This window comes from Perognathus longimembris, chromosome 5, assembly GCF_023159225.1.
Source record: "Perognathus longimembris pacificus isolate PPM17 chromosome 5, ASM2315922v1, whole genome shotgun sequence".
In the NCBI taxonomy this organism is placed as follows: domain Eukaryota; kingdom Metazoa; phylum Chordata; class Mammalia; order Rodentia; family Heteromyidae; genus Perognathus; species Perognathus longimembris.
In genome coordinates this window covers 9,307,285-9,326,884 of record NC_063165.1, presented here as the reverse complement: position 1 = coordinate 9,326,884, position 19,600 = coordinate 9,307,285, and the positions used below count along the sequence as shown (strand labels likewise).

Below are 19,600 nucleotides of genomic sequence, written 5' to 3'. Positions count from 1 at the left end.
GCCAGCTTCAGTCCTCTCTCTACTTTGTGTCATTACTCCATAGATCTTGTACCTTTTACAAACCTTAGTTCAAATATCCAATTTCCTTCTCTCCTCCCCCTCCATCATTTCTATGTTCAAGGGGAGGTCTAAGGGAGGCAGATGAGATGATTGTTTGTCTACCACTGATTCCCTCAAATAAACACTGTCTCACTCTATTTTGATCTTCGGAGTCAACACGAAACATCTACCAGTGTCTCCACCTTGACTCTTCTGTGTTTGTATTGAATTAGACCTCTCTAAGATACTCATAATGTTTTTCATGTTTAAAACATATTCCATCACTTAAAAACCATCTGGATTTTAAAAAGGACCTGACAAAATCAGAAGAGCTGAGTAAACTCTCCAAATGTCAGACACCACTACAGAAAATAAAATAAGGTAGAGGATAAGGCCATACTCCTCAGAAGTGTTGTTGGCTTGTGACTTACCAATGTCAGCCAGCTCAGTTTACAAGAGGTGGTGATGCTCTATGTTGATCTCATGGCTGAGCCTCACCCAGATGCACCCATTTCTTGAAACTTGGGCCTCATAAAATGTATTTATTTGATTGGGGCAATCATATTGCTAAATTTCTTTATGAGATTTATGAGGAATATTTGGATGATACAAACTTAATCCCTTAATTGTTTATTCTTAAACAGAAATCAGCATGTTCTTTATTTCCAGGGGCTTTGTTCACTGGTTTGACCTAGTGTCAAATAAAGCCTAGCTTCCAGCTGGCATTTTTCCCAATGACGCCTATGCCTTTAATTTATATTGAAGTGAGCCCCATTTGCAATATCACTTATGCAACACTCTGGTTGTTCTGGGTAGCGTTTAAGTCAGGGCAGGTTGTTGCAACAAGATTTCTGGCATGAGAGTAGCATTTATCCAGCTCTCGCCTTGCTCTATAATTTCTGGGCTGCACTAGCACAACTTGTTGCATTTTAATCACCATGTCAGAAAACTGATTGACAAAATAAAGTTTCCTGTTTTTAATGAATCATCTAGAGTTGTGGATAATGACTGAGGATTCCACATTCTTCCTGTGTAGGTCTGTATAGCATAAGACTATTATCAAACAAAGGTTTTGTTTGTTTGTATACAAAAGCCTATGTCTTATGTAAAAATGATACGAGATCTCAATGAAATTCTTTAATAATAGTAAGCTCTAAATGCATTTTCAATCAAGATAAAAATTGACTATAGTATGCATAACTTCTTCATAAAAATTTGTAATAAACATGCTACTTCCATGTCTGCTATGGTATTTTATGATCATATATTTCAAGATGTGCATACAACATGCACTGATCAATTCCAAGTAATTATCATTTCCATCTCCTTATCATTTCCTGTGTTTGAAGTATTTTCTGTATTCCAATTTATTTATAAACTCCTCATGCATCTATAAACTTGTGTGTTGTATTCCTAAAGTTGATTAGAAATGTACATATATATGTATTTACATAGTTGAATAATAATGATCCAAACCAAGCCATATTTTCAATTTCATCTTAGTTCTTTTATTGGGAATTGGACATAAACTAGCTTATGGCCCCCAAGCTGGGGGAGCAGATCTGCCTACTTGACAGGTGGAAAGGGATTTCATCCCCTTAACTGGAGAATGTCTTTAAAAAGTTCCACTCCTGATGATAAAGATAGCATTAGCACAGAAGGATTTCAGTAGAAGCTGGAGAATCCATAACCGCCATAGCAGGAAGGACGGCAGCAGCCATAGCCGTAGCCCCCAAATCCAGACCGATAGCCATAGCCTCCGTAGCCAGAGCCCCAGCCCAGCCTGCCGAAGCTGCCGTATCCACAGCCATAGCCACAGCCCAGGCCTCCGAAGCCTCCATAGCCGTAGCCCAGGCCTCCGTAGTAGCTGCCGTAGTAGCTCATGGTGTCAGGAAAGATGAGTTTAGCTGGCTGTTCAAGGTTAGATCCTGAGTGTGGACGGGAGGCTTATATACCCTGAGCAGGGCAGGTGGTCAACTTGCATCCATTATTCTGTATCATTCCAAGTTATTAATGTACCTGAGGCAACTCATTAATCTGTTTGCTAACAAGAAGTGAGGCATTCAGCTCATTAAATTTTTTGAACTTGCTTCATTGCCTAGTTAGAATGCCCTTGAATTCCTTACATTCTTTTTTTTTATGAGAAAAAGTACATCTCTTCATCGGTACAAAACTAAAATTCTCTGAATAGAATTCTTCCTTACCAATCATAATGCAACATTCAATAAAGTTGTATTTTTCTCATTTTCATATCATTCTTTGAATTTGGGATATCATATGTTCACCTGGATTCCATTAAATAACCCAGTTTAAACCTGTGAACGTAGCAAATCTTTCAAGTATTAAATTTATTTCACAACTTAAGATATCATGGATGAACCCTTCCCCCAAAGGAAAGCATTTTAATAAAGCTTACTACCACCGATCTACAGAACACAATGGGACTCATCTATAGGCACAACAGGAAATTGTTTTAATTTTACTTACTATCATGCAAACATCTTTTCAGCATACAGAATAGAAACTTTGACCTGTCCAATGGAACAAACTCATGTTTATAAGCAGTCTGAATAGTTGTTTAAATATTTCATTTTTACCATTATTCTCTTTTCAACAATCAGCTGCTTTTTGCATTCCACATGTGACTTGTGACTTTGCTTCCTTCTCCTTCAGTGCTTCATGATTTGCCTATCCTTTTCTTTTTATCAATCCTCTCTTACTACTCATTCTGCATTTATATCTGACTCATCTTACTACCATCTAGGTAGCTTTTTCTTATTCAGTTTTTTTCTCAATAAAACATTTGCCTTTCTAGTCATGTATCCAATTTGATCAGAGTACTTTCATTCGTACATCTTCAAATTCTATGGAACGTATCCACCTATTTCATCCAGTCATTTTATTTTTTCCCTTCTCATTAAGTTCTCAGAAATTTAAGTCAGATTTCTATACTCTTGGGATCATATGCTACTACTTTTAAAACATTGATACCTTAAAAGAGTCTAAATATGAATCTTCATGTTAAAAGAACTGAGAGGAAACAAAGATGGAGTTGGGGTCATAAATAGAACTCATATTTATCAGTTCACTTTAGAACCATGAGATCAACTCATATTTAAGCCCCAATGGACTCTGGTCATACCTCGGGCTTGGGTCTTTAATTAGTATTTCATTTCACATGACTTTAAACATGTTTTTGAAAGCATTTCCACTGATTGACATTCTTGATAATACATTATTTCATCTAGATCTCTTCATGAGTTGAACAAAAGGGACAAATGTATGTTGGAGGAATAACACAAATGAATTCCACATCTTTCTTACATCTTGTATTAAGTCTCCAAATTAAAATATGTTCTTTAAATCACTTCCATGTTCTGAAGGCATATTTAACCTAATATTTGACTTGGCTGTAAAACTTCCTTTCCTTCTCTATCAAAATTCATTCTTCCTTTACTGTTTTATATCATTACTTTCATTCTGAAAAATTAAATTGTTGATAAAACTGGTGACTATCATTTTAAAACCATGCAGTGATAAATGTTTCTATCAAGGTTAAGAATGTCTTGAGTGTTTAGGTAAATCTTCTAAGTTGTGGGAAAATGATTAATACTTTGGATGCATATAAATATGTTCACCTACATTCAAAACCAATGTATTTCACTAGTTTAAAGAAACCCAACAATGAAGTAGGATGTGATTTATCTTTGCATGGTCATAGTGGCAAATGATATATCTATCCACCATCTTTCTATCTATATTTCTTGTCTTTTTGTGTTAATATGTATATCTCACTGTGATATACTTACACACGTGTCTATGTATGTGTGTGTATATATATATATATACACACACACACATAAAAGATACATTGTGAAAGAATGATGTAAGCTATATGAATCACATCACCTAAACATTGATTCTTCTCTAGGTTGGAAAATTATTCCGGTATTGATTACTCCTGGAAACTAAAAATATACATTTATTGTGATTTTTTTTCGCTCAGCAAACTCAAAGACATGGCCAGTTGCCCTTTCACACATATGTCCAAAAAGACAATAGATGAGGTTGTGAAGCTAAGGGACTGTGTTAACGTTGTAAAAAATGACAATGATGTCTCCCGTTGGCCAAGTTTCAGCTGCCTTTTGGAAGGCAAGGACACTTTTTCCAAACATTGAAAATGTTTTCTTTGTTGTCATATATATGTATGTTGTAGAAAGGGGTTTCACTGTGGCATCTTCATACATGGATATAATATGTTCTGATCAATTTACTACCCCTAATACTTTCCCATATCCCTGTCCTCCATGTCGTTTTACAAGTATGATGTGTGTTAATATTACTTCATTTTATGTACATAGACTGTTTACTTTGCCCCACACACAGCATTGCAAGGAAGTGCAAATAGGAAGATCACAGTCCCTGGATGGCTGGAAGTACAGCTCCAATGGCAGGCAGCCTATCGATGAAGTCCATATAGATAAAGATTTTTGCAAAATATAAATAAGCCTAACAAGGAAACTGAAGTTTTCAATTCTCTATGTCATAATACTCAAATACTATTAAAAAGGATGATGTCCAGAAATGAAATCTTCTTTCACGTTCCCATAAAATCAATTAATGAACAGTGGGCATAATTCTCCAATTTGTTATTTGCAAATCAGAAGATGAACAGATAATCTAATTACCAGCAGAGTTAAGGAAGATTCTAGGATGGTGTAGACAAAAGGGTATCAGTTGAAAATGTCAGCTGGATTTCTGAGATGCTAAATTCCTTTGCACAAATAAACCCAGAGTGACCTTAGATGTCCAGTGAATGAAGTCAGCTTTGCCACGTTCCTCTTAATGCAGATATTGCTTGGTAGAGCACATAACATCCATATTCTCCACATCATGAAGGACCGCAGTGACAGCAGCAGCTCTGTGGCCTCCATAGGCACAGCCATATCAGTATCCTACAAATCCAACGCCCAGGACCACACTACAGAAGCTGCCCTGGCCCAGACCTCTGGAATAGCTGCTTTAGCTCATAGTGTCAAGGGAGGTGAAATTTCATTTGCTGTTCCAGACAAAATCAGCACTGTCCGTATCAATATCTTTACAGAGATGCTTTACAGAGATGGGCTTCTTCTTTCATATCATTCCACGAACTACATGCATAATTTTATGGATCACCTGTGTGGATGCTTGTAGAACCTCTTCTATGCACGCTTCTTCAAGTATTCTGTTTACTTTTAGTTAGGCTTTCAGTGTTTCACTATTGATTAGCAGGAGCTCTTCACAATTTTTTATTACAGATATTTAATCAAATACATGTGTCTTCACACAGTTTGAACTTAGCTTTTTGTTTTTTGTGTTTTTTTGGTCGTTTTGAGGCTTGAACTTTGGTCCTGGGTGCTGTCCCTGAGCTCTTCAGCTCAAGGTTAGTGCTCTACCACTTGAGCCAAAACGTCACTTCTGGTTTTCTGGTGGTTCATTGGAGATAATAGTCTCAAAGAGTTTCCTGCCTGGGCTGGCTTTGAAGCATGATCCTCAGTTCTCAGCCTCCAGAATAGCTAGCCTCGTGAGCCACCAGCACCCAGCTTGAATTTAGCATTATTTTTTATCCCAAATTATATTGTATCTATGTGAGTAGGATATAATAATGTAATGAAACAAATAATGGAAACCCACAATGAGATTCATAATAATGTAATCTTTTTCAAGTTTAGTGATATTTATCTGTTTTAGTGTTTATCTGTGTTCTTCAGAATTTGTTCTATTGTAAATGATTAAGAAATTTAAATCAGGGCTGGGGATATGGCCTAGTGGCAAGAGTGCCTGCCTTGGATACACGAGGCCCTGGGTTCGATTCCCCAGCACCACATATACAGAAAACGGCCAGAAGCGGCGCTGTGGCTCAAGTGGCAGAGTGCTAGCCTTGAGCGGGAAGAAGCCAGGGACAGTGCTCAGGCCCTGAGTCCAAGGCCCAGGACTGGCCAAAAAAAAAAAAAAGAAATTTAAATCAGCACTTGGTTATTTGAATACAGTAAACCCTTGGAGTATATATGAAATACATAGTTACAAAGAATACCCTTGGGGAAAATCTCTCCACAACATCACCCGACTTCTGCCAAAGACATCTCACCTTTAGTAGCATTTATTTATATTTAATCCTGATTGGTCAAAATTACAGTAGTCCACATATAAGGTGAAATTATTGCATTGTGTGCACATATCAGGTCAAAGACATAAAACCACAAGTAAATCAAGTAGATTCCAATATGTCATATTCTCCTGATTTAAATTAGCCCATTATGGATCAATTTGAGGTTTTATGATGTTGTTGTTATGTTGCTTGTGATTAGAGATAGTTGAGTGTTTTTCTTCTAAATCTTGCAGTTTCACAAAAGCAACAAATTTAAGATCTAATAGTTTGACAATACTGTACTGAACTAGGAATATTAAATATTTTCTATAAGAAATTATGTTGTTTATTATTCGAATTTATTGGCACAGAAAACCTTTCTCCATAATAGGAAAAACGCAATTTACCATTAAGAAATTGGAAGGGGGGTTCTTAGGTGTGAAGGATTAAGTAGCATGGTCTTCCAGTGGAGTCACTGAGCTGTGACGGATGCAATCATTGTAGAGCAATATACGCTAATAATACCGACACAAAGGGAGCTCTCCCTTGCACACTGAATACATTAAATCTTATACTCAACAGGCACTTGTGAGTCTCCTAACTAATCTTAAATACGTTAATGCCATCTGAATTTAGCATTGTTTGTTAAGGGTTTTTTTTTTGTTGTTGTTTTTCAAATTCCACTACAGCAGGTATTAATGGCTTCAAGATTCTTCAAACCTTAAAATGCTAACTGTGAAGAGAGGTTGATGGTGGAAAGTTGACTGATCCTCAAATACTATTATTTGGAGATTATTTCTTTGAAAATTTATGGGAGAAAATACAAAACATATCAGAATGGCATTCCTATAACAAATAAGAAAATGAATATCATATGGTTTTGTTTAAGATAGGGTAATTTAATGAAGAGAGAACTAAAAAAATAAATAAATAAACTATATTCAGGAAACTAGCTGCCAGTAACAACAGAATATACCACACAGACAGTCGTGAGATGATAAACACTTAGACTTTTATTAGACGTCAGACTTTATGGTACTGGGCATGGAATCTCAGGTCTTGCACAAGCTAGGCAAGTACTCTACCATTTCAGCCACACCCCAGGTCTTAAAATCTTAGTCTCCTAAAATGTGTTCTCTCTGGGCTGGCTCAGGGGGATAGGTAAGCCCCTTGTAGCCTGCCATGTTGGTTCTTCAGGGTAGGATTTCAGTAGAAGTTGGAGAAGCCATATCCGGATCCCCCACAGCATGAAGGGCGGCGGTAGCCACAGCCGTAGTTTCCAAAACCAGAGCCATAACCGTAGCCTCCAAAGCCAGAGCCACAGCCGTAGCCTCCAAATCCAGAGCCATAGCCGCAGCCTCCGTAGCCAGAGCTACAACCATAACCTCCAAATCCAGAGCCATAGCCGCAGCCTCCGCAGCCAGAGCCCCAGCCCAGCCTGTTGTAGCTGCCGTATCCACAGCCATAGCCACAGCCCAGGCCTCCGAAGCTTCCGGAGCCGTAGCCCAGGCCTCCGTAGTAGCTGCCGTAGTAGCTCATGTCCTGATGGAGATGGTTTGGTTTGGTGTTCACAGGGAGATCCTGAGTGTGAATGTCAGCGTGGGTGCAGACAGGCTTATATATCCGAGCAGAGCGTGTGATAAATCATGCACATGCTCTCCTCTTGTGTCATTTTTCTTTAATGATGACTACTTAACCCTTGTCATCAATCCATTGTCCCTTGGCACAGGGAGCGGCTTGTACATTCATTAGACTATTGAATGTGCTTAGCTGTCAAGTTAAGGTGGCTATGTCATCACTTAATGAGGAGGAATGGATGTATCTTCAAAGTCTGGACATACCAGACCCCAAATAGAAGTCTTTATAGAAGGTGTATTGCCTTAATCACGTGTAATAGTGTGTTTTACGATGAAATGTTTCTTCATCTCTGTTTTTCTCCCCTTTGGTTGGGATGCTTAACTTACAAACCAAAGCAAAGGAATGTGCCAAATTGAAAGGATTCCAGCTTTCCTGACCTTTAAACATATTTTAGTCCTCAAGCTATAAAGTGAGATTTGTTTTTACAAATACGTGAGCTTCAAGAAGTATATCGCAATAGTGAACACAAGGCATTTTGAATATATGTAAGTCCTCCATCACCTCTTCTTATCCCCTTTTCTGTACTCACTCTTTCCTCCCCCATTCAGCCTTCTTAGTTGTCTTCCCTTTACTTTCATTAGCTTGATTTCTTTTTCTCTTAGATTCCACTAAAGACAGAACACTTATGGTATCTTTTGAGTCAGATTAATTTATTCCATTAAACACAATCTCCACTTCTATTTTCCAGCAAAGTAGATGACTTTCCTTCTCCTAATAGCAGAACTCTATGGTGCATATACATCACATTTTCTTCATGAATTCATGTGTTGATAGCATGTAGGCTGGTTCCATAACCTGGCTATTTGTGGATTGTATCATGATAAATACAGCTGTGCACATGTATCTATGTTATACTAACTTGCAGTGGTTCTATTTTCTGCCTTTTATAGAACCTTTAAGCTGATTTCCATAGTAGCTGGACAAATATTTAGTCTTACCAATCGGGTCTCGTGCTGACAATGACACCATTTTGCCATTGATTGTGGGTCTGTTTGTTTTTTCTCTTTGACTGCTTATTGTTGGTGTTCACAGATTTTTGGCTTAGTTTTCAGAATGGATGCCAGGATATTTACCTGGGCTGCTCTATACCATAGTCTTCCTACCTTCATCCTCACTAAAGCTGGATTACAGGCATGAGCCACCATGCCTAATCACACTGCTGATGGTTTTCTTGATAACTGCCATACTGACTGGTATGAGAGAGAATCTTTATGCTTTTGTTTTATTTGAAAAAAAAAGTTTTTTCTTTTAGGTTCTAGTTGTTGAATTAAGGGCCTTATGCTCACTCATCTTGCTTGCCTTGAATTGTGCCTTCACCCTGGCTTGTGCTGGTTAACTGAAGATGGAGACTCCTGGGTTTTTCTGTTCTGTCTGTCAGAAAGTCATAATCTTCTTAGTTTCTTAAGTACTTAGGATTTACAGGAATGAGACATCTTTGATTTTCACATCTTACAGTAAAGGATGTTGAACATACTTATGTATCTATCATTTTTACTTCTTTTATACCATCTGTCTGAATTTTACATTGACCTAATTATTTAATTTGGGGGTTTACTTTTATATTTTAGATATGAATTGCTTGTCAGATAAGTAGTTATCAGAGATTTCCTCCACCATTCCACAGGCTGTCTCCCCACTTGGTTTCCTTTGCTGTTCAGTCAGTCTCATTTGTCTTTTCTTGCTATTATCGCTTGAGCTATTGAAATTCTATGTAGAAATTTTTGCCTGTTCTTATACCTTGAAGCACTTTTCCTATGTTTTCCTTGAATAGTTTGGTTTGAAGCTACAGGTCATACATTAAGGCCTTTGATCCACTTTGAAATAATTTTAGACAAGGTGAGAGACAGTGGTCTGATCTAGGGATTGAGTCTTCTGTATGTGGCCATCAGGTTTCCCAGTGCCCTTTAATTAAAAAAATGTCTTTCTTTTTCTCCAAGTAACACATTTTTCCCTTTGTAAACATTCATATGACTAAAGAACTGTGTGTTTACTCTTGGTTCCTCCATTCTACTACAATGGTCTATATGCCTATGTTTCAGAACCCTTCTGCATGGATGATTATTGTTCTGTAGTATGATTTGAATTCATTTCATGATTCTTTCAAGATGGCTTTACTTTTGGGACATTTTGCACCTCTATATAAACTTCACGGTTTTTTTTTCTATTTATGTGGAGAATGCTGTTGAAATATTGGCGAGGATTTTATTAAATCTATAGATTATTTTCAATAACAGTCACCAGAAATGAGACAAAAATGTCTACTTGCTCTGCTTTTACTCAGTACAGTGATTTAATTTTTAACCACAGGAAAGAAATCAAACTTCTCATTTGCAGACAATAAAATGCTGTACTTTATAGACTCCAAAAACTCCATTAGAATCTTCATAAATTTGATAAACACTTCCAGGAAAAAATCAAGATACAAAATCAATATATAAAAATTAATCTTTTCTACATATAGTGAAGAAATATGTTGAGAAAAATTAAAGAAATAAAAGCTCTTCATAATAGCATTAAAAAATTCATTGCAAGGAACCTAATCAAGAACAGAAAGACTCCTTTGAAGAAAATGATACAAACAATGAAGGAGATGAAGAAGGCATTAGAAAATGGAAAGACCTCCTATTTTCATAGATTGGCAGAGTTAATATTGTCAGTTTTATAGTAACTTCAGGAGTAAATCTCCATGGAGTAAAACTTTTGAACAATTAACAGACATTTCAACAAAATGAATACCCAGAAGTTGAAATGAGATTGAAAGAGGGTTGAGGCTAGCAGGATAATGTGGGTTAATGGAAAAGGGAACAAGGAACAAAGACAGCCAGAAGATTCAACACACACATGTGAAAAGTAAGTGGGAAATGAGAATGGAACCTGGAGAAGGAACAGAGAGAATGGGAGAATTGATTGAAGGGGTGACTGAACAGAAAGCACTGTACTCTTAGTTGGACACCTCAAATTGTAAACCCTTTGTACAATCTTTTGAGGTTCAGAAAAAAATTAAAATTAATAGGTTTAAAAATAAACCAAATTCTCAATGTTATTTTTTTAGTATCTCACAGGTTGTTTTTAATTCCTTTGTCCATTTAGTTTCTTTAACACTTGTCTCAATTATAGTGTATCTTAAATTATAAGTCAGTTGTTCATTTGAATGCTTAATTTTAATTAAGTCAGATGAAAGCTGTGAAATCACAAAAACTCAAACTAGTTCAATGTTATTACCTTGCCTATTGTCAGGCTGAAGATCTAATGATACATTCTTTCAAGACAAAGTGACAGCTTTTCCTTGGAGAGAAATGTACTCCAAAGCTGTTCTTTACTTCCATCTTAAATCAACACAATCTTACAATGAGAGGTAGAACAAGATGATAAAACTGCTCCATTCTAGGACTAATAAATTCTGCCTTCAGATAATTGCAGTTTTGTTCATGTTTAGAGATAGCTCTTTAGACTGTGTGTGAAAGCATTAGCTATTAGGAAGTAAAATGATTACATATGAAATTCTGACTTAATCAAACTAAGTAGATTTTCAGACGTGAGAAAATCTGTGACTGGTGAGACTACCTCACTCGACTTAGGAAAAGACTGTGTAATACCTATTTGCTTAGCAAATCTATTTATATGGTTGCTGGGACCTGGTAGCTCACCACTGTAATCCTAGCTACTCAGGATGCTGAGATCTGAGGATTTCAGTTTGAAACCAGCCTAGGCAGTTAGACTGTGAGACTTATCTGCAATTAAACACCAAAAAAGCAGGAAGTGGAGCTGTCGGCTCTGCTAGCCTAGAGTACAAAAGTTCCTGGACAATGTGTAGGCTTTGAGATCAAGCTCCAGGACCAACATACACACACACACACACACACACACACACACACACACACACACACACTAAATCTATCCATAGTTTAAGTTTCTCAAATGCATTATGATAACTTTTAAAAATAATCTACTGGTGTGGCATCATGAACTACTTATTTTTATACACTCCAGATAATTTCAAATGAATTGTTATATAAGTACATGTTTGAAATTCAAAATAAATAATCAATGGGCTTGATTCTTCAATTCTTCAGATAAACTCATGACCATAACTTTCAAGGTGCTTCATTTGACTACACCTGAAAAAAGAAAAAAAGGACTACACAGCGAAGGAATTGTCCCTATGAAACAACAGAATGCCTGGTGTTCATAGTTGACAGTGAGCTAAGAGTTAAACTTCTTGTGCCCATTTGGATCTATGGCAAATTATTTCATTTTTTAATATTCCTTTGTACCCATGACGATGGTTAAATCAGTACAGAGTAAACTATCTATACTATAGCCTCTAGTCCTGCATTATTTATTGCCTTAGTATTATTGAATTTGGCTAACTCAAGGACAAGTATAAAAGTACTATCTTTTCAGAGAAACAGTGATAGATTATTCCTTATTATTTATAGCAAATACCTAATGTATTTGAAATTCTGACTTTGGCTGGTTGATGGTCAAAAGAGGGTCAGCTTTCTCAGAAACTTGGTTAGACACATAAAGCTTCAAACCAGCCAGTGTCTCAGAGAGGATCACTTCACATGTGAGGACAATAAGACACAACACAGTAAGCTGATTAGATAAAAGAATGTCATCAAGTCCCACTAAGAAGGAATAGGAAACTAGCATAGTAAGAAGTGACTAGAGATTACTTCTGCCATATATTCATAAACATGTTTTGTTAAAGAGTTACTTTTCTCATCATTAAATTGTCCAAAGCAAATATATTTGTGTGGTGATGGGGTATGGGGGTGTGGATTTGGGTATGTGGGGGTGTGCTGGTCCTGGGGCTTGAACCCAGAGCCTAAGCACTCTCCTTAAACATTTGTGCTCAAGGTTAATGCTCTACCACTTAAGCCAGAGATCCATTTTTGGCTTTTTTTGCTGGTGAATTGGAGGTAAGTGTCTCATGGACTTTCCTACCCAGGCTAGATTCAAACCATGATCCTCAGATCTCAGTCTCCTGAGTACTTAGGCTTACAGGCAGGAGCCATCAGCACCCAGCCAAACGTATTTTTTAATAAGATACGAAAGCAATAATTTTTGTGGGCCATAGAGTGAATTGAAACACAAAATTTTTAACTGTCAAATTTTAATATCAGTGTTATCAATATAGAGTTAATGAAATGAAAAGGATATTGTCTAGTGTTTAGATGTAAAAAATAAGCTTCTTAATCCATCTTTATAATGTATGGACGAATGCATACATCCTCATAATTGTTTTATTATATATAGTGCATATAGTCATTTATTTCACTCATTCAACTTTCTATTGGCGACAGTTGCAAATAGTTCGATCTTTCACAAAAATTTGATTTCATGATTGTAGTTTTTTTCCTCACCAAGGTAGTGTTAGAGTAAGCACTGAGTAAAAGTTACCAGTGTACTAACAAATAATTTTTTTTTTTTTTTGCCAGTCCTGGGCCTTGGACTCAGGGCCTGAGCACTGTCCCTGGCTTCTTCCCGCTCAAGGCTAGCCCTCTGCCACTTGAGCCACAGCGCCGCTTCTGGCCGTTTTCTGTATATGTGGTGCTGGGGAATCGAACCTAGGGCCTTGTGTATCCGAGGCAGGCACTCTTGCCACTTGGCTATATCCCCAGCCCCAACAAATAATTTTTTAAGCCACATATGTAATACAGTGGTAGCGAAGGTACAGCCACAGTTTCTCTTGTAGTCCCTTCCTGTGGCCGTACCATTGCTACCACTGTATTACACCCGAGTACCCTGGATATTGTCTATACGGGTAATAGAACTGGGGAAGGGAGAGGGAATACCAGAATGGAGAGACAGAACAAAAAGACAAACCATTCACAAAGCAACACTTAGAAACCATTTGGTGTAAACCAACTGCACAATTCTTGGGGGGAGAGGGGAAGGGGAGGGGGAGGGGAAAATGAGGAGGAGGTAACAAGTAGAACAAGAAATGTACTCACTGCCTTTCATATGAGTCTGTAACCCCTCTGTATCTCACTTTGAGAATAAAGAAAATAAAAGAGAACAAAAAAGCCACATATGTTGCTTTGCTGGGATAATTTATTGCAAATGGGAACCAAATAATTCTACATTTATGAAAGACCAAATGCGAGGGTCTTCAGAGGACATTCTGTACACACTCATAGGATGATACTCTTGACATTGTAGATGGCCATTGCACTTCCTCTTGCCCTGGTGCAGAGGACTGAAGTCCAGCTTGGTCAGCCTTCTTATTTCCTAGATGTCGGTTCTCCAGGATAGGATTTCAGTAGAAGCTGGAGTAGCCGTATCCCCCATAGCATGAAGGGCGGCGATAGCCACAGCCGTAGTTTCCAAATCCAGAGCCATAGCCATAACCCCCAAATCCAGAGCCATAGCCATAACCCCCAAATCCAGAGCCATGGCCATAACCCCCAAATCCAGAGCCGTAGCCCAGACCTCCGTAGCCAGAGCCCCAGCCCAGCCTGCCAAGGCCGCGGTAACCAAGGCCATAGGAGCCCAGGCCTCCGAAGCCCCCGAAGCCTCCGGAGCCGTAGCCCAGGCCTCCGTAGTAGCTGCCGTAGTAGCTCATGGTGTCAATGGAGGAGGTTTGGTTTGGTATTCACGAGAAGATCCTGAGTGTGAATGTCAGCATGCGGACAGACAGGCTTATATACCCTGGTCGGAGCAGGTGGCACACCCTCCTTGCGTGTCACTGTGGCACTGTCTTGCAGGAATCTGCTGTCTCCTGACACAGGGCGGCCGTCATGCCCATTAAACGCTTCAGATGGCTTCGCATTCCACGCGGGGTTGCCCTGGCCCTCACTGGGCTCCTTTTATGAGATGAAAGGGCTGACTCCTCAAAACTGTGTGCATTCTGAACCCTGAATGAAATGGCTCCATTCCAAGAGCAGTAAATCGTCTACAGAAACTACACAGCTTTCGAGTTAACTCTTTCCCCCTCCTCTCATCTCCCAAATTGCTAACACAATTCCCAACTAAATCCACAGGCAACTCCCTGAGCGTACAGTCCTCAAATCTATTCTTTCCTCAAAAAGCCAACCTATTGATCAAAGTTAGAACTTAAGCAAGGGGCTGTATTCTGCATACATAATCACACTATAAATTACAAATGATTTATAAAGAGCTGCTGGATACATTAGTACATGAACTAAAAAAAAAACCCCACAAAAAGACATGTTGACTTCTAGCATTTTAATTATAATGACCTTGGTAATATTTCTAAGTTATTCACCTGCTGGAGACGCCTTTTGACTTTAAGATATGTAATAATTAATTTTAGAAATTGGGGGCACAAAAATCTTTCTCATAAGCAGAATTACCAGTCACAGTTGGGTTTTTATTTCAAATCCTACAACCCACCTGGATAACTGGCTCCGTTCAAAGTCCTGCTGAAGCTGTACATTGCATCCACCTGCCTGTTCTGCATGCACCAGCTAATTTCATTCCTCTTCACCCTTCCAGTAAGGCATACATGACCTCTGTGTTCATTTCTGCAGCTAGCATTCTCCTTCCCACCCTCTCAAGGAACAGCCAGATAAAGGGATAAAGTCGACAATATGTTTGCTTTTTTTCTTTCTCTCTCAGGTTTCTGTTACCTCCATTTGATCAGCTTTGCTGTTTCTACCTCATCTTTATCTAACATAGTGTATTTACTTTTACTTTTTTGTTTTCTCCCTTCATTCCTTTATTTCTTTTTTTTTTTTTTTTTTTACTAATCTATTCTATGCCCAATGACTCTCAGGCAACTTCTAACTACTCTGATCAGTTAATTTACCGTTAACTTCACTAGGGTATCAGTTTCTAAACTGTATCCTAGTACCTGGGTTCAAGCTGTCTTCAGGATTTTGACAATGGTGAACTGACTTGGAACCAAAAAATACAAGTCAGGAAATTTATCATGGGATCCGTCAACTCCTCAGCTCACTCCTTTGAATTGGCCAGCCAGGTTCAAGGCCATATCTCTCAATGATCAATCTCTGTGCAGCACCTGTTCTCCGACTAGAATGACTGAAACATGGCTACACAGTATGGCATTGAACATGCCTCTGTTTTTTTCTTTTTCTGAGATTTACAAGTATTTTTATCAAAGATAAATCTTCTATACTGCTGAACAAAAGACTAAAGAATCATAAACTATTATTGAAATCATGAAGAAATTCTAAGTAAATAAACAGTAACTATCATATTCTATGCAAAACTTTATTTCATTTCACTCCATATGCTTTTTATAAGGAAAATAGCTCCATGCAATCTATTTTAAAGATGACTTATTTTGAAACAATTTTGTATCTATTTTATACACTTGTTTCATTCTTAGTTCTCACTGAAATTGAGTCAAGGGGGAAGACACATTTTTAATCATCACTGAGGCCTTTTAAAACATAACTAATAACAGACTGGATTAGCACTATCACATTTTGTCCATATAACTCTGAGCCAGATAAAAATGAGAGTTAACTTGTTCTTGTTTGGGAAATGAAAATATACACCCTCATGAGATATAAAAACAAAAGAAGCAGTAAATGCAAAAGCTCAAAAGTAAAGTATGTGATTATTACTTTTATTCTTTTTCAAGAAATAAAGTCTAATATTTTGCATAAAACCAATCAAGGAACATTAGCAGTGAAAATTAGCAGTTCCAAAGTAGAACTTATAAAAATAGAGGCAACACTTTCTTTACTTATTTGTACATTACATATTATTAATTTACTGCCAGTACAAATGTTTGAATGCAATAGCCTCATGAATAATGATCTTGCTTGCCTGACTAATGCTGTAGCATGTAAGACATGTTTCCAGCATGGCTCTTCAATAATTATTTTGGCGATAGAGTTCAGTGAACTTTTTTATTATTAATAAATTAACTTATTGTGAAAGTGGTATACAGTACAGAAGGGTTACAGTTTCATACATAAGGCAGTGAGTACATTTCTTATCAAACTTGTTACCTCCTCCCTCATTTTTCTCCCACCTTACCCCCTCCCCAATTCCTTCCACCCACCCCAGAGTTGTACAGTTGGTTTACAGCATATATTGTTGTAAGTGTTGCTTTTGCATTGGTTTGCCTTTTACCCTTTGTCTCTCCATTTTGATGTTCCCTTTCCCTTCCCTGATTCAGACAAACATATATATATATGTATATATATATATATACATATATATACATATATATATATAAAACCCAGGGTACCAAAATCAAATTCAGTGACTTTCTTTGATGTAACTAATCCTCACAAACAGTACCATGTATTTGAAGGCATTCAGAGGATTAATATTAAAATTGCCCAGATAGCATTCAACTTTGGAACTATGGAAAGAAAAAAAAAATTAACAAGGTTGAATAGATCACTGGAATGCAGGAAAGCTGCCTCAGTTTTGTCTGACCACTTTGTTATGCAAGAAACTTAAATGGCCTCATCTGTTTTACAAAGGGCAATACTGTACAATTTTAATGTTTGATTCAGTGCTATAATTTTTACTGTTAAATTAATGTCATTGCATTTTGGACAATCAGTATGTTTTAGATGCTGTAAGTATTCTCTTAGGTGAAATATCAACTATAAGAAATTTGAGAGATGAGAATTTGGTTAAAAATCAAATGCAAAAGCCAGAGGGAAAGGGAGTAGGAGTGGAAAGGAGAGGCTGCTAGGAGGGAGAAGCAGGAGAGGAAGGAAGAGGGAGGGAGAAGAAGAAAGAATAAAAAAGGAAAGAAGGGAGGGAGCTTTGGATAAATTGTGATTCTCTGCAAGTAAACTTTAAGAGATTTATTTCTTGAATATACTTGGGTGTTCATGTTCTATTCATAATTGTAAAAGATTGAATTTCATGAGGATGTTTGTTAAAAACAGAAGAATGTCACAGGGGGAAAATTGGGGCCTACAAACTAAACTAGGTACTTTAATTGTACACATATTTTACTTATCTAATTAGAAATATTTTACTAATTTTATGACAAGTTATTTTTGTGATTATGTCTGGTAAAATGACATGTTTCTAATAAATAGAACAAGCAAGTTATTTTAATATATACTTTTCTTTCCTTAGCACCTAATGGAAAATATTTCTTTAAATTTTGTTGCTTAGTAATTGTACAAAGTGATTACAATTCCATAAGTCAGGTTATCAGTACAGTGCTCCTTGATCAGTGTCACTACTTCCATTGTTCTTCCTGAGCCCCTCCCTTCTTTCAAATTTGAAAGAAGAGATGGATTATTTATTTCTTTAATACTGTGTTGCTAAGCACAATTATATAAAATTCAAAACAAGTGAGTTATTTTTATTGCTTAGCATAAATATACAGTTCATAAGTGTCAGTGTTTATGTCTAAATTGTTGGCAAGTTAAAATCTTTCCCTGATTAAATTGGCTTGTATCATGAAAATATTTTCCAACATATTTGAGGGATCATTGTTAAGTTCAACCTCAATTTATTATGTGTGTGATATTTTTTAATGCCTGAATCTATCTGGCAACTTATCTATGAATGAATAATTAAAACACAAGAAAGCATATTGATTTCCACACTTGAAGTTGGGTCGCAACATATAAATTGAGCTATGTGAATTAGACAAAATACATATTTGATATCTCAAATGAAAGATTTTATTTGTTTAAAAAATTGTAGAAGCTGGCCGCTGGTGTCTTATGTCTATGATCATAACTACTTGGGAGGCTGAGATCTGAGGACTCTGGTTCAAAACTAGTCTGGAAAACAAATCGAAGAGATTTTTCATCTTCAAATAATGAGCAAAAATCCAGGAACTAGAGACATGGCTTAAGTAGTAGAATACCAGCCATCAACAGAGAAGACTATTTGAGAGTATGAGGCCCTAAGTTCAAACCAATACCAGGGTACACACACACACACACACACACACACACACACACACACACACACCTAGAAACATCTAGAAAATATGAAGACAAAATTATGTAATTAGAAAGAAACTGAGAGACTCAAAAATGAATTACTTTTACTAAATAAGCCTAGCAGAATTTTGACTGGTCCAATAATTACAATCAGATTCAGCAACTCTACTGATAGAATCAGTTATCAGATTGCTAAGGAAAAATTGTATTGAGGGCTGGAAGACTCACTACCTAGCAAAATGTAATTTTAACCTCTCAACCAGAGAGCTAGCCAGACCCAATGAAGTCACCACAGCTGTAGTGATGGCTGTATTCCAGGCCACTGAATCCTCCACAGCTCTAGCCCAGGCATCTATAGTAGTTGCTATGGTAGCTCATGTGTTGATGAATTATGGGCTTGGTTTGCTATTGCAGATGTGTTTCCTAAGTACAAGTCTCAACACAAAAGCTCAGCACACGCTTTACACCTTCAATTACAGCTGTGATAAAAATCCTTTAAATTTACAACATCATTGTATTTATCAGAACATACCACATCCAATGAATTATTATTGGCTCTTAGTGTAATGTGCAAAGAGTTATCTTTCATCTCAGTAAAAGTTTTAATTTAATGTTTAGCTCATTTCCTTTGATGGAATTGTTTACATAGTGAGAAATATTATTTGCAACTTCAAAGATTGTTCTTACAATAGACTCCATCTGGCTTCAGCTTCCGAGGACCTCTGCCTTCCTGATGCAGCTTCATGACACATCAAGGTGGCACTGAACATTTCATAGTGTTTCCAATTCATGACTACTTCTTCTCATCTGAGGCAATCAGAACTTCATGTCATTGTAAATTCCATATCCTACGTGAAAATCCAAGCTAAATGATTCGACACCTAAATGATGTCATCTAGCTTAGATATTGAGATAGAAATAACTT

The 19,600-nt window shown here is 37.2% G+C and overlaps 3 protein-coding genes across 5 annotated transcripts; all 3 read right to left on the bottom strand.

Moving 5' to 3' along the window:
• Nucleotides 1-1,704: 1,704 nt before the first annotated feature.
• Nucleotides 1,705-1,923, bottom strand: LOC125351217 (keratin-associated protein 19-5-like). The gene has a single exon (XM_048345926.1). The coding sequence runs from the start codon at nt 1,921-1,923 to the stop codon at nt 1,705-1,707; it is 219 nt and encodes a 72-aa protein (XP_048201883.1).
• Nucleotides 1,924-7,372: 5,449 nt separating this feature from the next.
• Nucleotides 7,373-7,705, bottom strand: LOC125351021 (keratin-associated protein 19-2-like). The gene has a single exon (XM_048345783.1). The coding sequence runs from the start codon at nt 7,703-7,705 to the stop codon at nt 7,373-7,375; it is 333 nt and encodes a 110-aa protein (XP_048201740.1).
• Nucleotides 7,706-14,069: 6,364 nt separating this feature from the next.
• LOC125351215 (keratin-associated protein 19-6-like) lies at nt 14,070-14,375 on the bottom strand. 3 transcript variants are annotated; one of them, XM_048345924.1, is made up of 3 exons: nt 14,318-14,375; nt 14,174-14,242; nt 14,070-14,128 (listed from the first exon to the last, which is right to left on the bottom strand). In XM_048345924.1, exons 1-3 carry the CDS (start codon nt 14,373-14,375, stop codon nt 14,070-14,072), a joined length of 186 nt encoding a protein of 61 aa, XP_048201881.1. The 3 variants fall into 3 exon arrangements, with proteins under 3 accessions (XP_048201881.1, XP_048201882.1, XP_048201880.1); XM_048345925.1 differs by having other exon boundaries at nt 14,070-14,191; nt 14,315-14,375; XM_048345923.1 differs by having other exon boundaries at nt 14,070-14,375.
• Between the last annotated feature and the right edge of the window lie 5,225 nt (nt 14,376-19,600).

What these genes read in the sequence shown, in the direction of transcription:
- LOC125351217 (XM_048345926.1), bottom strand. Translation starts at nt 1,923, where the DNA reads ATGAGCTACTACGGCAGCTACTACGGAGGCCTGGGCTACGGCTATGGA.
- LOC125351021 (XM_048345783.1), bottom strand. Translation starts at nt 7,705, where the DNA reads ATGAGCTACTACGGCAGCTACTACGGAGGCCTGGGCTACGGCTCCGGA.
- LOC125351215 (XM_048345923.1), bottom strand. Translation starts at nt 14,375, where the DNA reads ATGAGCTACTACGGCAGCTACTACGGAGGCCTGGGCTACGGCTCCGGA.